This window comes from Ornithorhynchus anatinus, chromosome 20, assembly GCF_004115215.2.
Source record: "Ornithorhynchus anatinus isolate Pmale09 chromosome 20, mOrnAna1.pri.v4, whole genome shotgun sequence".
NCBI classification, from domain to species: Eukaryota; Metazoa; Chordata; class Mammalia; order Monotremata; family Ornithorhynchidae; genus Ornithorhynchus; species Ornithorhynchus anatinus.
The window spans coordinates 7,340,775-7,362,328 of record NC_041747.1 but is presented as its reverse complement, the minus strand read 5'-3'; the positions used below and the strand labels follow the sequence as shown (position 1 = coordinate 7,362,328).

The 21,554-nt window shown below is 45.2% G+C and overlaps 2 protein-coding genes across 5 annotated transcripts; one reads left to right on the top strand and one right to left on the bottom strand.

Annotated features, from left to right (window-relative positions):
- Positions 1–225: 225 nt before the first annotated feature.
- On the bottom strand, positions 226–18,606 carry TMEM272 (transmembrane protein 272). Of its 4 annotated transcripts, XM_039914943.1 has the most exons (9): positions 18,526–18,606; positions 11,892–12,005; positions 11,067–11,316; positions 10,947–10,982; positions 9,118–9,201; positions 7,246–7,305; positions 3,753–3,835; positions 2,943–3,324; positions 226–1,336 (listed from the first exon to the last, which is right to left on the bottom strand). In XM_039914943.1, the coding sequence occupies exons 5-8, from the start codon at positions 9,173–9,175 to the stop codon at positions 2,962–2,964; spliced, it is 564 nt and encodes a 187-aa protein (XP_039770877.1). In that variant the 5' UTR covers positions 9,176–9,201; positions 10,947–10,982; positions 11,067–11,316; positions 11,892–12,005; positions 18,526–18,606; the 3' UTR covers positions 226–1,336; positions 2,943–2,961. The 4 variants fall into 4 exon arrangements, with proteins under 4 accessions (XP_039770877.1, XP_039770878.1, XP_028904155.1 ...); XM_039914944.1 differs by lacking the exon at positions 10,947–10,982; XM_029048322.1 differs by lacking the exon at positions 18,526–18,606 and adding an exon at positions 16,298–16,519 and having other exon boundaries at positions 10,947–11,316.
- On the top strand, positions 16,667–19,346 carry CCDC70 (coiled-coil domain containing 70). The gene is made up of 2 exons (XM_016227655.3): positions 16,667–17,356; positions 18,456–19,346. The coding sequence occupies exon 2, from the start codon at positions 18,467–18,469 to the stop codon at positions 19,193–19,195; it is 729 nt and encodes a 242-aa protein (XP_016083141.1). The 5' UTR covers positions 16,667–17,356; positions 18,456–18,466; the 3' UTR covers positions 19,196–19,346.
- The last annotated feature ends 2,208 nt before the right edge of the window (positions 19,347–21,554 follow it).

Sequence of the window (21,554 nt, the reverse complement as noted above, 5' to 3'; positions counted from 1 at the left end):
GAGACCGTAACTGGGGTGTTTGGTCAAATGAGCGCTCACTGAATTGATGAATACAGACATAGAAGACTGCACACAGGACTGCAAACCTTACCACTGCAAAAACATAGAAATTGTTTAGACTGTGAGCCCGTTGTTGGGCAGGGATTGTCTCTATCTGTTGCCGATTTGTGCATTCCAAGCACTTATTACAGTGCTCTGCACATAGTAAGCGCTCAATAAATACGATTGAATGAATGAATGAAACCAGGGATGCTTTTCTTTTAAAAGGCCAAGAGACAGAGTGTGTGTGTGTGTACTTAAAAAGGCCAGATGTTTTAAATACAAAGGTCTGCTCCAATTTTTTTTTTCAATGTCTCCCCTAGAAGAGTGTAAACTCTTAGTAGGCAGGGAACGAGTCGGTTCGTTAGTTTCGATTTCTCAAGCCTCTAGTACAGTGCATCACACCAAATGAGTGCCTAATAAACACCGCTACCAAAGGTATTTGTTGAGCACATATCGTGTGCAGAGCACTGCACTAACCTCTTGAAATAGTACAGTACAGTAGGTCGACACAATCTCTGCCCACAAGGAGCTTAATACCTCTGCTATTACTACTCCCAGCACACTTCCGCGGCTACTGCGACTACCACCAGAGGATCAGGTTTTAGGGTACACGGTACCCATATTTTGGGGTGAGGGGGAGGCAGTATTGCTGGCATAAGGAGACTTCTGAGGCTAATTGTTATTTCACTCTAATCTCATACGTAATCTCATAACACCATAGGCAACCAAGTCTCTACCTCTTCAAAGCCGACAAATTCTCCAAAGGGGCCCCAGCATCTCAATCCTTAGAAAAACCCCCAGTGACTCCCCCATTCTCCTCCCTTCCATATAACCACCTCGGTCCACCCTCTTTTCTAATTTGATGGGATTTTTGCCACAGTGGGCCATTTATAAAGCAATGGAATTTCTCGAGGAGCTTTTAGATGCCCAAATGATTAGAGGCCGTGCCTATTTCGAGCAATCAAGTTCCTTGTTTTAAAGACACTTCAAGTATGGTATTTTACAGACTTCATTGTTCTGGTAATTTGGCACAGCTATTGCATTCTTTCCTCTGGTGAATTCACTTTCTCACTCAGCTCAGCAAAATCCCCAGAAACCTGCTCAAGTGCGGTGGACACCACCTTCCTCTTATCAGTGGAAACCTGTGATACAAGGAGAAATTCAGTGCCTTCTCTAAAATACCTCAGCAAAACGGGCTAGAACCAAGCTCGGTTTTCCTGATTCCCCGCGAGATGTGGTCTTCCCGAGACTAAATCGCCTCTGCATTTTCACTAGAAGTCTCTTTGTTCCTGTGCTAGGAGACAAGGAGAAAAGGCCGCCAGGCTGGGTTTGTAAATAGAATTCTCAAGCTTTTGTATGGTTTCTTTTTTTTCTTTTTTAAAAGCTCTCCACAGCTAAAGCTCTGCTGCCTATGGACCGGCCATTTGATCTGCCTTTAATTACTGATGCTAATGTAATGGCCCTGATGTTTGCCTTCTGGGTTGGTTTTAGGGTGAAGCAACCACGAGTTCTTGCCAGAGATGGGTATTTGTTCAGCACATACCTTTGTGTGGGGACCTGGCCCAGTGGAAAGTGCATGGGCCTAGGAGTCAGGGGACCTGGGTTCTACCTGACTCCATCAGTTTTCTTGTGTTCAATGGTATTCATTAAGCACTTACTATGTGCCAGGCACTGTACCAAGCACTGGGATAGATACAAGATAATCAGGTCAGGCAAAGTCCCAATCCCACATAGGGCCCACTCTCTTAATCCCCATTTTACAGATGAGGTAACTGAGGCATAGAGAAGTGAAGTGACTTCTCCAAGGTCACTCAGCAGATGAGTGGCAGAGCCAGGTTCTCTGATTTCCGGGTCCATGCTCTTTCCATTAGGCCATGCTGTTTTATCCAGTTGCCTGTTGTGTGATCTTGGGCTAGTCTCTTAATTTCTCTGTTGCTGCAGTTTTCTCATCTGTAAAATGGGGATTCAATGCCTGTTCTTTCTCCCCGGTAGATTGTGAGCCCCGTATGGAACAGGGATTGTGTCTGACCTAATGAACTTATCAACCACAGCACCCAGAACAGTGCTTGAACCATATAAGTGCTTAAGAAATACCATAATAATCATGATCCACTGCCTTTCTCTGCTCAAACAAGCAAACTTCCTGATGTCCACAAGCAGCGGCTACACTCTTGGGCTTCACCACTTGAAAGTGACTCCCTCAAGCTCCAAAACTCACTGGCCCCTCCACTGGAACTGGACTATCCAGAGCCAAAGAGGAGCTTCCTTGGCTGCCCTTTACAAGACCAAGGTAAGTACTCGAATAGCTCACGGGATCAGGTTAACTACGGTAAGCCCTTCAGCCGAAGGTTAGACCCGAGAAAAATAAATGGCATCTCTGAAGCCCAGCTTTGCAGTAAATATTACACAACCAAAGTACGGTCAGAGGAATCACTTCCCTCTGCAGTGCTGAATGCCAAGGCCGCGCATCGCTCTGTCGTGGGTCTGAATCCCAACACGTAGTAAGTCTTCCTTGTACTCCAAGGCTATTTAAAGCCGGTTCTGGGTTGCCCCCATGTGGGTAGATTAGACCAGAGCCAACTGGGAGGTGGGCAGAGAAGCAACTCTATCTTACCCAGATGACATGGAGACAGAGTCGCTTTCTCCCTCCGTCCCCCAGAAGTTTCAGAGCCTTTGCCCTTTAACCACGTTACGCTAAATACCGAATGGTCTGGAGAAAGAACATAAAGAGATAAAAAATCAGGATGGGCAAGGTAGCTGAAGGACTAAGATGGCAGCTTCCCACAGTTTCCCGAGCAGAGTGGTCTTCTAATAGAATTGATCCCTATGGGTCTTCACTGCGCTGGGTGACCTCTAAAAAACGGGGGAGATAGCTAAGGTGCTGGCCACCCTTTCCTCACCAGACTCTTGGGGTGACTCTTAGTCCCCGCCGAGGGCCTCGCTCCGCTTCGAAAAGAGATACGTGCAGCAGCTGCAACAGACAAGCAGACACAGCCCAGCGTGACTGAGGGAGAGGGCACCGACCGCAAAGATGTACAGGGTTTTGTCACAGTAGTCCTGGGGCCGGTGGAAAGGGGGGATGAAGTCGGGCGGGTATATGGAAAAGACCCAGTAATTGCCCATTATGAACCACAGAAAGAGGAAGAGGCTGAGGACGAGGTGGACGTAGTATCTGTGAGCGTTCTGGCGCCACGGATACTCATCGTCGTCGTCGTCATCTATCACGATGGACTTGGAGAGCAGCTGCCTCATCCGGTTGGAGTCGTACAGCAGGAGGGAGACCTGGGTTCCGGCAGTGGGGGAGGGGGAAGAAGAGGAAAGTCGGTCAAAAGTGCCTCAGTTACCGCCTGTAAAATGGGGATTAAGACTGTGAACTCCATGGGTGGCCTGGACTGTGTCTGGACTGATCAGTTTATATCTATCCCAGTGCTTAGTACAGTGCCTGGTACATAGTTAGTGCTTAACAGATACCATTTAAATAAAAGAAAAAAAAAGAGAGAAACTGTACCAAGCTAGAGGAGATTTTTCTGAGCATCAATCAACAGTATTTATTGAACAGCTACTGTGTGCAGAGCACTGTACTAACTCTTGGAGAAGTTCAATAGATTTAGTAGAGAGAGACACTTGGAGGGCAGCTACCTACAGACATAGACACACACCATAAAAAGAGACATTTGTTAAGTATAATATACAAATACTGTATATATTACCTTTAAGCTGCCAACGATGCCCCCCACCAGCAAATACAGGGGGATGAGAGGCTGAATGGGACAGTCCTCCAAAAACTTAATTCCTAGATTGGAAATAAAAAAAGAAACAGAAACTTAAGAGAAATAAAAGATATACATCCCAGGGTCTTACAAACAACCAGGGGGAAAAAATATTCCACCAATCACTTCTGTGCAATGATTATGCCTCCTCTGTTTGAACTTTCTCTCTCGCGCCATCCCCTGGGACTGTGACTGTTGCCTGACAGTTTGCTTCCTCAGTCAGCAGTCCCACAAGACCTGTGACAACAGACGAGTAATTGTAACCAAAACTCCCACCTTCGGCAGGGAAAGTGGGAAGTGCAGAGGGAGGTGCAGGGATCCTAAGGCATTGTGGAGCCACTGTGGAAAGTGAGAACAGGAAATGCAGCTGGGCAGGGTGTTATAGGGACCCCATGGCCCTGTGGGGCCAATGTGGAAGGTGAGTCCCAATTTGCTGAGGTAGAATGGCTTCTGAAGGCACTCAAGAATTCCTCGATCTCTGCTGCTCTTCCCCCCCACATATATACACACAAATTTCGGCTTAGCTAGGTAGATGACAAAAACTCTACTATCAAAAATAAAAAGCAGTATCTTTAACCTGTGGGGACAACTGGTGTTTGTGCTATTATCTGCTCTGGGGACATTGATAAGCTTTTGAATCTGATAAGAGGCTAGCCATTTTCACACTACCCATGGCATAAGCAACAGGTGTTATGAAAGTATGGATGTCTTTAGGACACACACATCATAAGGGTCTCTGGGGGCACTCAAGGAACGTAGAGAATTGCTGGGCATTTAAAAACAGAAATACTAGATATAGAGAGAACAGCACCAACAGGAATCAGTGTGGCTTAGTGGAAAGAGCACGATATTGGGAGTCAGAGGGCCTGGGTTCTGATGCCAGCTCCACCGTTTGTCTGCTCAGTAATCTTGGGCAAGTCACTTAACTTGTCTGTGCCCCAGTATCCTCATCTGTAAAATGGCAATTATGTTCCCTGCTACTTAGACTGTGAGCCCACTGTGGGACAGAGACTGTGTCTGACTTGATTATTTTGTATCTACACCCAGCCTGGTAAATAATTAGCATTTAAATACCATTATTACTATTATTATTATTATTATTATTATTAACATTAACAGAACACAGACCAGCTGAAAACAGGACTGTCCTGTAAAAAGCCTGATAAATGGACATCCTAAATTGGAAAAGGAGCGGCAGAAAGGTGTGGAACAAAAATCACAATTACCACCCCACATCTTGTCAGTGCATAGATTTCTGACCAAATTGGTGCCGGCCCCAAGCATTAATGCCATTCCTGTTTAAAGTGCCACAAAAATAGAAGCATCCTGGCAAATGACCCATCGTTTTCCATAGGAACGAACCTTCATCACCCTGGCAACTGCTTTTAAGTGCTTATTATGAACCAAGCAACGCTCTGAAATTTAACTTGACCTTCTTGGACACTGTTTGTTACATTCAATTTTTTCTAACCCCTCTTTTCCACTTATAATTTATAACAGACAGTAAGCAATAGGAGAAAAACACCTTTGTGTCTTCCCCTTCTGTTTCTGTCGGGGTAGCACAATGGAACTGAAGTCAGATGAACAAAACCCAGAGACTAAGACCACGACTAATAAGGCATCTCACGGACGGCCACTGACAAGCTTCATTTAGATGGCTCAAATACTCAGTCTGCTCCTCCAGAGGGCCAAAGTATTTCAATCACATGCCCCATTATTTAGTCACTTTGGTTTTCAGTGAAATTGAGCAGGGGACATTTGTACCATTAAGCCACATCCGTATCCTAGATTTTGTTTCGTAACGTATCCTGACTTTTGGCCATTGCAGGTATGGCCAACAGGAAGCAGAATGATCAAAAAGCAAGAAGTAAAGAGAAAGAGCAAGCCCGGAAAATCCCCACAAATGGATAAGAAACTCCTGAACAATCAAGAAACGCTATTTCTCTAAATACAGATCAAGAAGAAGGCTAAAACAATGCACTGACCTCCACTCCTGCGGGTTGATATTCACTTGGCTAAAGTGAATGGCTACACTTGATTTTTTAATTTTTTTTTTTACATATTTCTGTCATGACTTTTCTGCTGAGTTGATCACTTTGTACCGACAGCTAATATCTCTTTGTTACCCAAGTCAACGTTGTGAGGTAAATGGGAAGGAGGGCATTATTATCCCCCAGTTACAGAAGGGAAAATTAGGCATGTGTCTGCAAAAGTGAAGGGAAAGTCCTGTTAGCTGTCAACTCCTTGTGGGCAGCAACTCTATTGAATTTTCCCAAGTACAGCGTTCTGCTCACAGTAAACACTCAATAAATCCCACTGATGGAAAATTCTCCATCTTATTTCTTCAGCTTCTTCCCTTAGTGATTGGCCAAGACACATATTTTGCAAGGATTTTTCCAGGAGAAAATTGCTCTTGAATATCTACTAATTATATTGTATTCTCTCAAGGGTTTAGCACACACCATTTGGCGTGTTTAGCCCAGCCATTTTCATTTGATTGTATCCGCCCAAGCTGCTATTTAATTTTTAGCTCCTCATACGTTAAACACATCAGGGGCCATCCATGTGTACGTTTTCACCGCTGCTTGCTCAGCCTTATGCTGAGGGGCCTATTTGCTCTCAGTCCATTCCTTGATGACAATGATGATGGCTTTTGTTAAGCACTTACTGTGTGCTGAGCTCTGTATTAACTGCTAGGGTAGATACGAGATGATGAGAAGCAGCGAGGCCTAGTGGATGGAGCATGGGCCTGGGAGTCAGAAGGACCTGGGTTCTAATCCCAGCCCTGCCACTTGTCTGCTTGGGCAAGTCACCTCACTTCTCTGGGCCTCAGTTACCTCATCTCTAAAATAGGAATTAAGACTGAGCTCCATGTGGGACATGGACCGAATCCAACCTGATTATCTTGAATCTACCCCATTGCTTAGTTCAGTGCCTGGTGCATAGTAAGCACTTAACAAATATCATTAAAAATAATTTATCTTGGATGCAGTCCCTGTCCCACATGGGGCTCACAGCAAGTGGGAGGGAGAACAGGTATTGAATCCCATTTTGCAGATGAAAAAACTGAGGCACAGAGAACGGCATAACGGCAGACCCAGGAAGGCTGGGCAGCACTGATTTACAGCCTTTCTCTTGCCTTCAGATTGGATGGTGTCAACTTTATCCTGAGAAATGGTCATTCAGCCTGTTTCTGAGATCTCCATGAAAGGGCATATCACAACCGTTCATCTCTTCTAATTAGCATCTAACATCTAAGATGCTCTCCCAGTAGAAAGCTTACCATCACTCTCATCACCTATATTCACCGAGTGCCTGCTCTGTGCAGAGCACTGTACTAAAAGCTTGGGAGACCACGATCATGATAAAAAAGCATGGTCTGCCCTAACGGGGCTTACAGTCTTATGAATCAAATCTTACAATTGAATCTTACCTGTAAAAGCCATGGACAGCGGCAGTGCCAGAAAAGCCAGGAGTGCAGAGATAAAGCAAGCTGTGAAAAGAGAGAGGATAGTGACTTACAGGTCTGGAAGCACAATGAAAGGTGAAGTATGCCACTGTCGTTTTAACACCAACAGCAATGATGCTTGAAGAGCAGCGTGGCCTAGCAGAAAGAGCATGGGCCTGGGAGTCAGAGGACCTGAGTTCTAATTCCAGCTCTCCAATCTGCCTGTTGTGTGATCTTGGGCAAGTCACTTAACTTTTTGGTGCCTCACCTGTGAAATGGGGATGAAATACCTGTTCTTCCTCTTACTTAGACAGGGAGCCCAGTGTGGGACAGATACTGCGTCTGACCTGATTCATTTATATTAACAAATTTGATCATCATCATCATCATCATGTTGATAAAAGATACAATCCCTGCCCTCAGGGAGTTTATAATCTAATGATGGAGCAAAGTAGATATAAGAAATCAAAATATACAGTAAGTAAAATACTTAAAATATAGACAAATGAAACAAACAAAAGGAGACAATGTAAGGAATAATTAACAGACATTTAGAGAGGCAGTGGCCCAGTGGAAAGAGAATGGGCCTGGGAATCAGAAGTCTCAAGTTTTAATCTGGCTCCATCACTTGCCTGTCGTGGGTGACCTGAGGTCATTTAACTTCTCTGAGCCTCCGTTTCCTCATCTGAAAATGGAGCTACAATACCTATCCTCCCTCTCCCGTAGACTATGAAGTTTACGTGGGACAGGGGCCATGTCTGATCGGATTGTCTTATCTTTTCCAGTGCTTAGCACAGGGTTTGGGTACACATTAAGCGTTTAACAAATACCACAAATAAGAGAGGGATGTAAACAAATGACCGCAAAAAGCCCCTGGGATCCAGGAGTCCCAGGATAAGGGACAGTACCTGAACAGTAGCCCTAAATTGCCCCTCTAGAAAGAGAACTTGCCTCCCTCCTTGCCCCGACTAGTTTAACACGACAGCTATGTTGATGATTCTGCACCCACTGAGCTTTTCCAGTCATTCCACCAACTCCCAGGCCAGTAAATCCCAGTCATGTGAGTGGAAATGAGAAGCAGCATGGCTTAGTGGATAAAGCACGGGCCTGGTAGGCAGAAGAACCTAGGTTCTAATGCCTGCTCTGCCACTTATCTGTTATGTGGCCTTGGGCAAGTCATTAGCTTCTCCGTGCCTCAGTTTCCACATCTATAAAATGGGGATTAAATACCTGTTCTCCCTCCCTCTTAGACTTAGAGTCCCAGTGCTTTTTAAAAAAAAAAAATGGTATTTAAGTGCTTACTATGTGCCAGGCACTATACTAAGCTCTGGCCTAGAAGCAAGATCATCAGGTTGGACACAGTCCCTGTCCCAGGTGGGGCTCACATTCTTCATCCCCATTTTAAAGATGAGGTAACTGGGACACAGAGAACTTTAGTGACTTGTCCAAGGTCACGCAGAAAACAAGTGGTAGAGCTGAGATTGAAGCCAGGTCCTTTCTGACTCCCAAGCCTCGGCTCTATCCACTAGGCCACACTGCTTGGTGCCCTGCTTGGCATGTAGTAAGCACTTAACTACAATTGTCATCGCTATTACTAAATAATAATTTTATTAATAATTTTATTAATAATTTAAGTTAATTTAAATAATTTAAATAAATTATTAAAATTAATGATAGGGTAATAATTTGCTATTATTATTAAAAAGCAACCAAGACCTCAGGTAGATGTTAGCTCCGCTTTTAGAAGCTTCCCCGGCAACCGCCAATACTCTGTAGAAGTTCCGGCACCTACTCTTCAGCCCAGCTCTACCTACCCGCTGCCCTCCCCCAGGATTCTCTCCTTCCCCTGCCACTTACCATTGCTTGCTATTTTCGAGATGCAGCGATGACAGGCCTTCTCCAAACCACCAGACATGGCCGATTACTCTCTGTGAACAGCTTCTAGGTTTAAAAGAAAAAAAAAATCCCGTCAAATAAATTGTAGGATGATTTCCACTTGCCGATTACCTGTTTGGTTACAGACCTGGGGATGGAGGCAAGGGGAAGAGTCCACCCTACTTAGAAATTTGACTTTCAGCCCACCGAAGGAACCGTAGGTCAGTTGCCGAAAAAAAAAAAAATAAAAAAGCTCGAGGATGGTTTTCTTCCCAGCTAACGACAGAAAACAGGGGCCGTGAATGGTGCTGCAGCTTGGGTCAAACAAAGTCATATGAAGTATGTGTTGGGTTTTTTTAATGGTATTTATTAAGTGCTTACTATGTGCCAGGCACAGTCTCGTTCCGCAAGGGGCTCACTGTCTTAATCCCTATTTTACAGGTTAGGTAATTAAGGCCCAGAGAAGTGAAGTGACTTGCCCAAGGCAACACAGCAGATGAGTGGCAGAGCCAGGATTTGAGTAGCTCACTGGTCCCCGGTCCTCCGGCCCCGGTGTTGGGGGTGAGCTGCTGCCCTTGTAGCACGGAGCCCAAACACAGCCTACATAAGGAATCCTGCTTACTGAATTCTTACTGAGACAGTCAATGGATCCAGGTCTCAGTTTTCTCCATTTATGAAACCGAGATAATTGCACTCTGTCATATCCAGCGATGATAGGCCAGTAAGTCTGCACAGGATTTCACCCAAATAAGGCAATACCAAATTGTCAAATAAGGACATTTCTAAAGTCCTATTTGCCATTCCGTACATAATTTCTGTCGCATCCCTTGCCTGAGAGCAGCCATTTACCTTGGTACTGCCAGACATCAGCTTTCCTCTGAACCCTAATAATTTAGTGTCTCAACCCAACCCCCCGGAGTATCCCCATCTACCCCATCAGCCCTCTACTTCTCCTTATTACCCCCTTGCTCCCCAAACCCAACAACTCCCCTCTTTTTCCTCCACTTGTCTCGTTTCCATGAATGAGATCTTCTCAGTGAGAGCTTGGCTGCAACTTTTTCAACTGGAAATTCGAAGTCTATTTGTAGGCTGTGCATGGCCACGGTAGACTAATGCTACTGACGGCTTCAGCTCCAATTTACTGCCTGATAGTGCCACCCAGCTGCCCCTGATCCAGCAGGATGTTCGGTGATCAACCTGATCGTCTTGCATCAACTGTAGCACTCAGAACAATGCTTGACAATTAGTAAGCGCTGGGATAAAAATGCCATAAATTAACTGTGATGTTGTACCGACACTGTTGGTCCCTTGAAGTCCATCTTCTCAGAAAGGAAGTCATTTTAGCCAAACTGAAAGAGGGATACAATTTTTATTTCTTCCTTCCCTATTAAGAAAGATAAAAATTCCACAATCCCACGGCCATTTTCTTCAGAAGAACAACATAACTTGGTCATCCTCCACAGATAATAGGGAAGAAGTGTGGCCTAGTGGATAAAGCATGGGCCTGGGGAGTCAGAAGGACTGGAGTTCTAATCCTGGCACTGCCACTGGCCAGCTGTGTGACCTTGGGCCAGTCACTTCACTTACCTCATCTGTAAAATGGGGAGTAAGACTGTGAGCCACATGTGGGATATGAACCGTGTCCAACCTGATTAGCTTGTACCTTCCCCAGAACTTAGTACAGTGCCTGGCACATAAGAAGTGCTTATATACCCTAATAAAAATTTAAAAAAAATTCATTCTGACCAATACTATCAGCAGAGACAATGATGTGGAACATGAAAGTACCGCAGTGGGTTGCCTTCACTCACCTTTGCGCCGGCTGAAGAGTTAGGTCGAGAAGCTGGCTGTCAAAAAGAATATATATTCTTGGAGAGAGGCATGTCAAGCCGTCAAGCCCTGACTATCCCGGTGCCTCTCCGAGGTCTTACCGATTCCGAATTCTCCCGGTGCCTCGGAGTTGCATTTCTCGCTGACTGCCGGTGCATTTTCTATCTCTGGGTCTCCATTCCGTTTCTTCTGCTGCAGTCGGGCAGAAACTCTGCGGTTTCTACTTAGAGGAGCTGATTTGATGATCTCTCGTTCCTACTCCCACGTCCGCTTTAGGCACTGTGAATACCCCCGATAGTAGTTTCCAGTATCAGAAGGGGGCAGCAGAGGAAGGCCTGGGAACCTTGGGAACTGGAAGAGAAAGGGATCTTAGAAACCCACACCTTTGAAACAGATTTTACCTTTAGCATTTTGTTCATCGAGCCCATTAGCTAATTCAGACTTTCTAGTTTGTCCACAGTCCCCGTGATCCCGCCCTCTAGGTACACCCTGATATAATCGTCACACAACTAGTGGGTGCCCGGCTGAATTTTTTTGTTGACTGCCTCGATTCCACCCCTGTCTTGGTGGGCTAGGCTAACCCCCAGCAGAAATGTCCATTTTAAATGTTGGTCGGCGGACCAATGAGCCGGCTCCTGCTGCAAAGTTCTGGGACTCCAATGCTTTGCTACAGCTCATAAAGACCTGAGAGCGGAGCGGGTGTGGGGTTGGGGGTCAGGGGCTGGTCAGGGGTCCCCTTCTCTGGAGAAAGTCATTCATTCAATCATATTTATTGAGCACTTGCCTTGTGCAAAGCATTGTACTAAGCCCTTGGGAGAGGACAATATAACAAAAAACAGACACACTCCTGCCCATGACGAGCTCACGGTCGTGAGCCATACGTGGTCTTATTTCCCCCAATGGCACATCTAATATCAGCACATTACCCAGCATGCCGGTGTACCACGAGAATCAACCTGTCTGGAATTTGCAAGGTCTGTCGGCGGTTCTCATCACCCGCTAGCCGCCAGGACCGTTTCCCGGATCTGCCGTCCAATCACCTGCGGGGGCATCAATAAGGTGCCAATGAGGGATATGAAATAGTAGAAAAATCAAGAACTCTTCTTCAGAACTCCCTCCCCTTTCACATCTGCCAGAGCACTCCATCTACCCCAGTACTTAGTACAGTGCCTGGCACGAAGTGCTTAACAAATAACATTAAAAAAACCCAACAACTTTCCCTCCAGTTTTCAAATGTGATATCTGTTAAGCAGTTACTATGTGCCAAGCTCTGGGTTGGATTCAAGATCATCATGTCCCACGTGGGGCTCCCATTATAAGTAGGAGGGAGAACAAGGAGAACAGAGATTGAATCCCCATTTTACAGATGAGGGAACTGAGGTTCAGAGAAGTGAAGCGACTTATCCAGATCAGACAGCAGGTAAGTGGCAGAGGCAGAATTAGAATCCAATCCCTCTGGCTCAGGCCCAAGCTCTTTCCCCTAGGCCACGCTGCTTTCGGTTTTTTCAAGAAAAAGCTTCTTGGGACTTATCACTAGTAGCTGCCCGCCAATCTTTTTTTCCTCAAAAAAGAGTATACTACTTATACAAGGGCATATGATGTGCATATGCTAATACACTCCACTCACAAATGCCTCAGGCTGGAAAAAAAGATTTAAAGTTTCTCATCTTCTGCTTCATCCAAGCTATTGTAACATGCAATTCTGCTCAGACTAAGTTCTGCATAAATGAAAATGGATAAATTGGAGCCAAGCCTTATCCACACCCAGAGAGATAGCTTCCTCTCACAGGGGCAGATCTTGGTTTGATTAAACAAAAGAAGATAGAATGGTAACATTCTAGCATGACAGATTTGCGATGTGGGGGAAAATAAATCTAGACGACGTTGAGGCTGTCATCTCTTGTCACTCCCTGTAAATGCATCTCTTTTCTACAGCAGAAGAAATTCTTCATCATACCTTTCTCAACTGCCAATCACTCTTGCCAAATCACTTTTTCAAAGGAGCAGCCCTCATTCTCTTTCTCCAGAGGACGGTCTTGAGTCTCTAAGGGGCCCCGGTTTTCTCCATTTTTTATGTTCAGATTCCCCACAGAGCACACGTCCCCTTCTCTGCACACACATCTGCTGTTTCCATTGTTTTAGGGGACAAGAAGACAGCAGTGCTAATGTGAGAGTACAAATATGGTCTTGCAACTTACAGGCTAATAGGGGAGACAAATGCAACATCCAGGCATCCCCCATACACAAATAAAACAAAACGATAATCAGCATATACTGACACTAAGAGAAAGCATCCCCAGATTGTGCTGGAAGAAGTGTGACACTAATCGGGGGTTCCACCCGGGCTGGGGGAGATAGACGTTAAGAACGAGAAATTTATACTTTAGTGGAAGTGAAGGGAAGAGATGAAGCAGTGTGGCATAATGGATAGAGCAAGGGCCTGAGAGTCAGAAGGACCTGGGTTCTAATCCTGGTTCCACCACTTATCTGAACTACATGAACACATGACCTTTATCTACCCCAGCGCTCAGTACAATGCTTACTACCATAAAAAGCACTGCAAGAAACATTTAGCCCAGTAATAGGCCCTCTGGCGCTTTAATCGTAGTTGTGAATTCACCTAACGAAGGGTCTGATTCTAGTTCAGTTGCTTCGGTCATAGTTATTCTTAAATTAAATCACTGGATTAAATTCAGATTTGGGCTCCTTGTGGAGGTCAAGAACCCGAGAGCCAAGATCTGGAAAAATTACCTCCTTTTGAAATGGGGAAAAAAAAAGACAAATTGGGTATAAGCTTACCTGTTTGGCAAACACGAATGGTCTTAAATGAGAGCTCAGATAGCTTTAATAAGGAAGAGTGGCTATAGGGTGAGACCTAGTTATTTTCCCTCCTGTAATTACTCAAGAATAGGGAAAGATGCAAGGTTAATTTCACTCCTGCCCAAGGTTATTAAGTCAAGCAAACAATTACCCGGCCACGTGGCTGAGACCCAAGAGGTACCAGGGCAGGCCTGGAGGAAGTCAGGTTGTAAGGATAGAAGTCTTTTAAACTATAAGCTCTTTGTGGGCAGGGACCACATCTACCAACTCTATTGTACTTTTTCAAGTGCTTAATATAGTGCTCTGAACAGAGTAAGTGCTCAATAAATGCCTTCAATTGAATATACTCTGCTGCTATTCTTTTTTGTAGATTTTTCTTGGAAAATACGATCTTACTAAACCTCCTTAGGCTCGGTTGCAGACCTGAGCCTCCTCTTCCAGGGGAGGTCTTGGGGATGAGCGAGGCGGGGGTGGGAAGGTGTCCACATGGTAGTTGTTGAGGGAGCTACGTGACCATCAAAGTGACCCATTGCTATTGATAGCCCTCTGGGGCCAAATTTCCCATTGCCCCATTAGGCTGTGGGGCTGGAGGTGGGGGAGTGGAAGGGAGGGAAAGTCAAAGAAGCACCTGATGGTCCTCTGTCTGTGTGCTGGAAAAGAAGAGAAGTGACATGATACCACTAAGGGTCACCACTTCCCAGCTTGAGGTGAGTCAAGAGCAACAGCGTCTTCCATAGGGGAAAAAATTGAAAGGAGGGCTTTGGGGGGAAATACGTTTTAGGGGTGGTGGGAGGAACTAAGAGAATTAAGAGTTGGTACCTTGTTCTAAGACTAGAAGGAGATGTAAAAATAATAATGATAATAATGGTGGTGATGATGACAACAGTATTTTTTAAGTACTTACTGTAAGACAAGCACTTTACTAACCTCTGGGGTAGATACAAGATAATCAGGTTGGACATAGTCCCTGTCTACATGAGGGTCACAATCTAAGTAGGAGGGAGTAGGATTTAACCCTCACTTTTTTCAGATGAGGAAACTGAGGCACAGAGAAGATAAGGGGGTGATTTGGCCGGAGAAGAAGGCAGAGAAACCAACCTCTAGCTTCGGCATAATCTTTAATCAAGTTATCTTCCCATCCTTCTTGGACACTCACCACAGGCTGTCACCACAGGCTGTCACAGGGTGAACTGACATCAATCAACTGTATTTACTGAGCACTTACTGTGTGCAGAGCGCTGTATTAAGCCATTGGGAGAGTACAATATAACAGAACTGGAGATACGTTCCCCACCCACAACAAGTTTACAGTCTAGAGGGGGAGACAGACTTCAATATAAATAAATTACAGATATGTACAAAAGCAGTAAGTAAGCAGTGGGCTGTCCCTCAAGGCCACTTGTCTACTGTGTGACCTTGGGCAAGTCACTTCATTTCTCTGTGCCTAAGTTACCTAAATTACCTCAGTTTCCACATCTGTAAAATTGGGATTCAGATCGTGGGCCCCATGTGGGAAAGGGACTGTGTCCAACCTGATTTGCTTGTAACCACCCCAGAGCTTAGTACAGTGCCCAGCACATACTAAGTGCCCAACAAATACCACAGTTATCATTACTGCTCTCCAATTCACCTTCTGTTACATTTGCCGCTAAACTGAGGTTTCATTTTAATTTACACTAATTGAGTTCAAGAAGTGGTCTGTTTGATCCCCAGACCTTGAATGATTGAAGACCTTCTCGAGTGGATTCTAAGAGGTGAAGATAAAAATTTCAACTCCACTGTATCATTACCTTTATCAGTGCTAACTTGTGCTAAGCACTGTACTAAGCATTGGGGTAGAGACAGTACATTCAGATCACATGCAGTCTTTTTCCCATACTGGGCTCACAGTAGATTCCCTGCTTTGTCCAAAGGCAAACTTTTTTCACACTGCCCTTTCACCTCTAACCTTTGCTTTAAGGGAAACAAGACACTCAAACTCAGTCCATTCACTATTTCTAAGTACGGTACTGGCTTGGCACCAAATGGCCTGAAGATCTGGTTACAAGAATATGACATTTCTCCTTATCTCTAAACTTCTTGTTTCTCCCAACTTTGGATTTCACTGCAGATTTCACTGGAGAAAGGTGCTAAGATATTAAGCTGATAGAAAGATGCATTCATTCAATTGTCTTTATTGAGCATTTACTGTGTGCATAGCACTGTACTAAGCGCTTAATCTTAAATGAGTTAAAAAAAAACAACAGACAGGAGTGTTTAGGAAATAAACCTCAAAATGAATTGCACCTGTCTAAATCTTGTTTTTTTCACGCTTTTCCAAGCGTACATGTCTTCATGCTGATGGCTATGAGTCACCCTTCCATAATTACCATCTACTGATCATGATTAAATTTAGGAGAAAGCCTCCAGGATCAATCACAGAAAGGAGAATTTTGAAACAGCTAGAGAGGAAACCAATGTTTGCTGCTGTCTATTCCCAACAGCTACCCATCAGAGGAGTGAATTTTCTTACTCTAGAACTCTCAGCAGAGCCAACTTCAAATGGTAATGACATAAACCATGTCCCAAGGCACCATAGAGGCAGGAGCAGCTGGGATTGATCTTCCCTAAGATGGCAGACATCCAGCCCCCTCAGGTCCATCTCCTCAGCAAATTTACTTAAGCTGAAATTTAGTCCACAACTGCTTCTTCTTCAAGTATTTGATGTGGAATCTTTCCAACCCCACCATTCCCTGAAGACAATTCCAGGAGATTTTTCTACTTGGTGACTAAGAGAAGTCTAGAACTCTCAAGTTAGAGAGACTCCTGCAGCCACACTGTTCTGGAGGGCACCACACAGTCCTTTGGGCTTAAAGTCAGTTGTCCCTGAGGAGCTTTAGGTGGAGTTGGGAAGGTTCTTCTAATTTTCTCTTTCCCCACTTCCTAATTTGTGAGTGGTGGCCTAACAGAGCGTGGGATTTCAAGATAGTTGAGAGAAATAGGATTGGGGTTGAGCCTTGTCTTTAAGCTAAAATAGCACCTCTCCTACCTCCTCTAATTCTATTAAATGTTGCCCGACTATGGCAGAAGTGAGAGCTTTTAAAACACTCTAAAAATGCCAAACAGGACTTGAAACTGCCATAAACCAAATGAAATATAAGGGAGGAAAACCCAGTGACACCATTCACCTCATATTCAGGAAAGTGCCAAATTCAAATCTCAGAGGAAGAGGAGGTCACAATCCTTTCTATCTGCAGTTCAGTCACCAAGGCCAAGTCCTGTCAAGTGGCCCAGTGAGAATGGACACAGCCATTCCATCAATCCGTTGGGTCCCAGAACAACACAACAGAGTCGGCAGACACCATTCCTGCTTTTGAGAAGTTTACAATTAGGCCACTCTTTCCTCTCCTAGACTAACGTTGATCTCACACTATCTATCTCCCCTAATTCATCTGCCCTGGACATCACTCAGGAGTTTGGGTAACCAATGACATCACTGTAGATGACCTGACACAATAGACAATGGCCCCGTGACTCTTAATCTTTGGGGTGTATCAGTAGTATTTCAGTTCACTTGAAGAACAGCATGAAAGTAAGTATCTCTTCACATGCTACACTTTTTAAAAAAATGGCATTTGCTAAGTGCTTACTATGCACCAGGCACTGTACTAAATGCTGCAGAAGATGGTGTTGAATGCCTGGTACCTGGGATTTTCCTTTTGAATGCCCTCGACACAAAACAACTCCCCACAAAATTGGGCTTCTACAAGTTGTATTCCTACTTATGCCAGACTTTAATAGATTATGTGTTTCTGAGGGCTGAGGCCATGAGTTCTTCCTTTGTAGATTCTAAACTGTACTCTCCCAGGCACTCAGTACAGTGCTCTGTACAAAGTAAATGCTCAGTAAATACCATTGATTTAGTGAATGAAGTTCTTTGCGAGCCTAAGAAAATGCCCAGCTCACAGAGGGCTCCCCTTAAATATTGTTGGCTAGCTCGATCTGAAGGAATTGCTTTGGTGGGTGAAATAATCTGAAGTGAAATAAGCCTATATGAGCACAGAGGGTCATGTGCAATGATCCCCCACTGTAAGGAGCCCTCCCCTCCTGCTCCCCCGATCTCAGTCACGTGTGCAAAGGGCACTCATGGCCGATGGGAAGCGATTGGTGATGAGAATTTGCCTCTCCCACAGCCTTCCTTGCTCAGCATGTTCTCCTCAAATCTTATCTGATCTCCCCTCTCAGACTTCCCAGGGCCAGTTTTAGAAGAGAAAAATGCAGTGTACTCAGCCCAGGGCTGTTAGAAAACCAGGGCCGGAGGCACAGGGGAGGGGGGCGAGGGCACCAGGAACTCCTTTGATATACCAGTGTCCCCTGGATCACCTTTAGCAACTCCAGGCCTGAGGTTGGACCACACCAAAGGAATCAATGCACTTCTGTATTTTATTTCATGTTTCCCCCACTAAAGGGGTGGAGGAAAGGGAAGCAGCAGAGCCTAGCATGGGCCTGGGAGTCAGAAGGATCTGAGTTTTAATTCTGGCTCTGCCACTTGTCCACTGGTGTGACCTTGAGCAAGTCACTTCATTTCTCTGTGCCTCTCTTACCTCATTTGTAAAATAGAGATTAAGACTGTGAGCTCAATGTGGGACAGGGTCCACACATTGATCTGGTTGCTCTCTCTGGTGCCATAGAACGGGACCACATGAACTGGCCCAGGAGGACGAGCTTAGCCACCTTCCCCAACCTCCCAATCCGACTCACCAAAAGGATGTTATCCTTGAAGAAAATCAAGTGGATCACGTGCAGCTACTTCTGGTTCCTGTTCTCCCCGGCTCAAACCTGCCGACAGAAGAAGCTGATTCACAAGCTCCAGGAGGAACGGGCCTTCCGGTGGGAGGTGCAGGGCTTCCGGGAGAAGATTCGAACCTTTAGGGAGCAGATGTGGGCCTTCCAGGACAGGATCCGGGGTTTCCGGGAACAGATCTTGTACTACCGGGATGAGGAAACACCTTTCTGGGAGGAGGAGAAAGCCTTCTGGAAGGAAGAGAAGGTCTTCTGGGAATTGGAAGAGTCCTTCCGGGAAGAAGCAAAGGCTTTCTGGAAGAAATACCGAGCCTTCTGGAGAGATGATGTGACTTTCTGGAAGGAAGACGGTGCTCTGTGGGAGAGGGACCGGCGTCTTCTCCAGGAAGACCAGGCTCTGTGGAAAGAGGAGAAAGACCTCCTGGAAGAGGAAAGGACACTTCTGGAAGAGGAGAAAGCCCTATGGGAGGATAAGAAATTAATCTGGGAGGAGGAAAATGCTCTGTGGGAGGAAGAAAAGGCATTCTGGGTGGTGGGTGGGCAGGCTGCAGAACAGTTACATGAACCAGGGGCTTTCAACTGTAACGGAGCCCAGAACCTGCCAGGTTGGAGCAGAGGTAGAGCCTAGGCACCGAGGCAGGACAGTGTGGGCAGAGCCCTGCTGGGCTGAGATCCAAAAGCAAAGGGCTGCCCTCGTTGGAGAAGCTCTGTGCCTAATCCTAAGGAGGCATCTTGATCCTGGAATCCTAATAAAATCCTGTGGAGAATTTGGAACAAAATGTCTGCCAGAAGTGAAAGGTTTTGTGATCATTCTCTTTGGAGGAGGCCTTCTAAGACCAGCCCAGCGCAGTTTTAACTGATGTGGAAGCCGGGCCGGCGGCTGGTACACGTTGGCCCTAATGAGGGTAGAGATTCAGCGCTCCTTCAAATTCTGTATGATGTCATTATATGACACCTTGGGAGCACGTAATGACATCAGACTGGAAGCAGGTCCCAATCAGGATTTAGAGCATTTCTCCAGGGGTGCTACCGCTTCTCTCCGCTCCCAAACTTCTGGGTTCCCTTCTCCAGCCCCCACTAACACAGGGACCACACTTCCTTCTTGTGGGGAGGAAGGCTAGGCGCTTTCGGGTTTCTCAACGACTGCCTCCCCGGTCAATGCCTCTGACCGTATGTGCTGAGACAACCATCCATCCCGCTTCCTGTCTCGAGCCAGCCCTGCTCCCAGTGGCCAGAGAAACAGGCCCTGATACTTCACTCCCTTCCAATCATATATAACTGGAGCCCTGCCACTGAAGATTCAGAGTTAGAAGAGTCCTTAAGAAAAAGAATAAGATCTCCCGAAGTCAGGGAACCTTCCATTGAGCAGCAGCATGCCCAAGTGGAAAGAGCCCAACACCAAGTGCCAGGAGACCTGGCTTCTGAACCCAGCTCTTCCACATGCCTGCTGAATGACCTTAGGCAAGTCACCCAACTTCTTTGTAGCTCAGTTCCCTCATCAGCAAAATGGGGATTTAATACTTGCTCGTCCTCCTACTTAGACTGTGAGCCCATCTGTGAAACAGGGACTGTGCCTGATTTTGAGTACATTTCCTTTTCCTCAGCTTTTAGCACAATGCTCGACACATAGAGCTTTGTGATTTCTCCAAGTGTCAGGGACTGTATCTAATTCCCAACTGTGTATTTTTCCCAGCACCTAGAACAGTCCTCTGTACACAATAAGTGTTTAATAAATACTATTAAACTTACAAACTATACCATTAAACTTACAAAAACCACAATTATTATTCCCCACATTATGGCTCCAAGGAAAAGAGAGTCAATTCTCAATCATCTTGGGGAATGGGAGACACACTAACATGGAGGTTATTTACTGTTGATTTATTTGCCCACTTGTGTTTATCATTTATATCAACTCTTGCACTGTTTAATATTATTTCATCAATTATTCCATCTTGTTTTCCCACTAGACAACAAACTCCTTAGTGACTGTTTCTAGTGCTTCTCCTTTGTATTTCCCCAAATGTCCAGTGCCCAATAGGTGTTTAGTAAAACCCACTGGTGGGTTGATAAGAGAGCATAATCTGAGCATCTAAGATAATTAATCACTCAATCAATAATATTGATTAAGTGCTTACCATGGGCAAAGCACTGCACTAAGCATGTGGGAAAATACAACAGAGCTGATGGACATGATCCCTGCTCACAAGAAGCTTGCAAGGTATCTCAGATGTTCTTTAAAGCTTTTAGAGCAGAAAGGAAGAATAAGGTTATTTGTAAGCTCTTACTATGTGTCCAGGACTCTTCTAAGTGCTGGGATAGATACAAGTTAGCAGGTTGGAAAATGCTCCTATTCCTCATGGGGCTCAAAGTCTAAGTAAGTGGGAGAACAGGCACTGAAGTCCCATTTTTCAGGTGAAAAAACTGAAGCTCAGGGAAGTTAAGTGACTTGCCGAAGGTCACACAGCTGGCAATTGGCCGAATCAGCATTAGAAACCAGGTCCACCGACTCCTAGGCCCATGCTCTTTCCACTAAGCTACACTGCTCCTCAATATTTACTGAAGCGTATTTTAATTTTTTTTTTAAAGAGAGGTTAAATACTATCTCTCACGACACCTGCCCAACCCATTCACAGTTCAATTTTCAGATGTGTAATGACACCCTGACCCTAACTGCATGACACTCACCACACAGAGGAATGTGGGGCCAAGAAAAGACTACTTAGCCAGTTATCTGGGTTAAATTTGTGCTCACTTTCAGTAATGTCTGTCTTCCCGGCTAGACTGTAAACTCCTTGAGAGCAGGGATTGTGCCTATTTATTCTACTCTCCCAAATGCTTAGTACAGCGCTCTGCACAGAATAAATGATCAATAAAGACCATTAAATGATTTGAACCTCAGTTTGGGATTTTTTCAAAGCAAACATTGGGTTTCTTTATCCTGGACCTTTACTCTCTTTATCCAGGAGGGTCCTTGCTAGGCACTT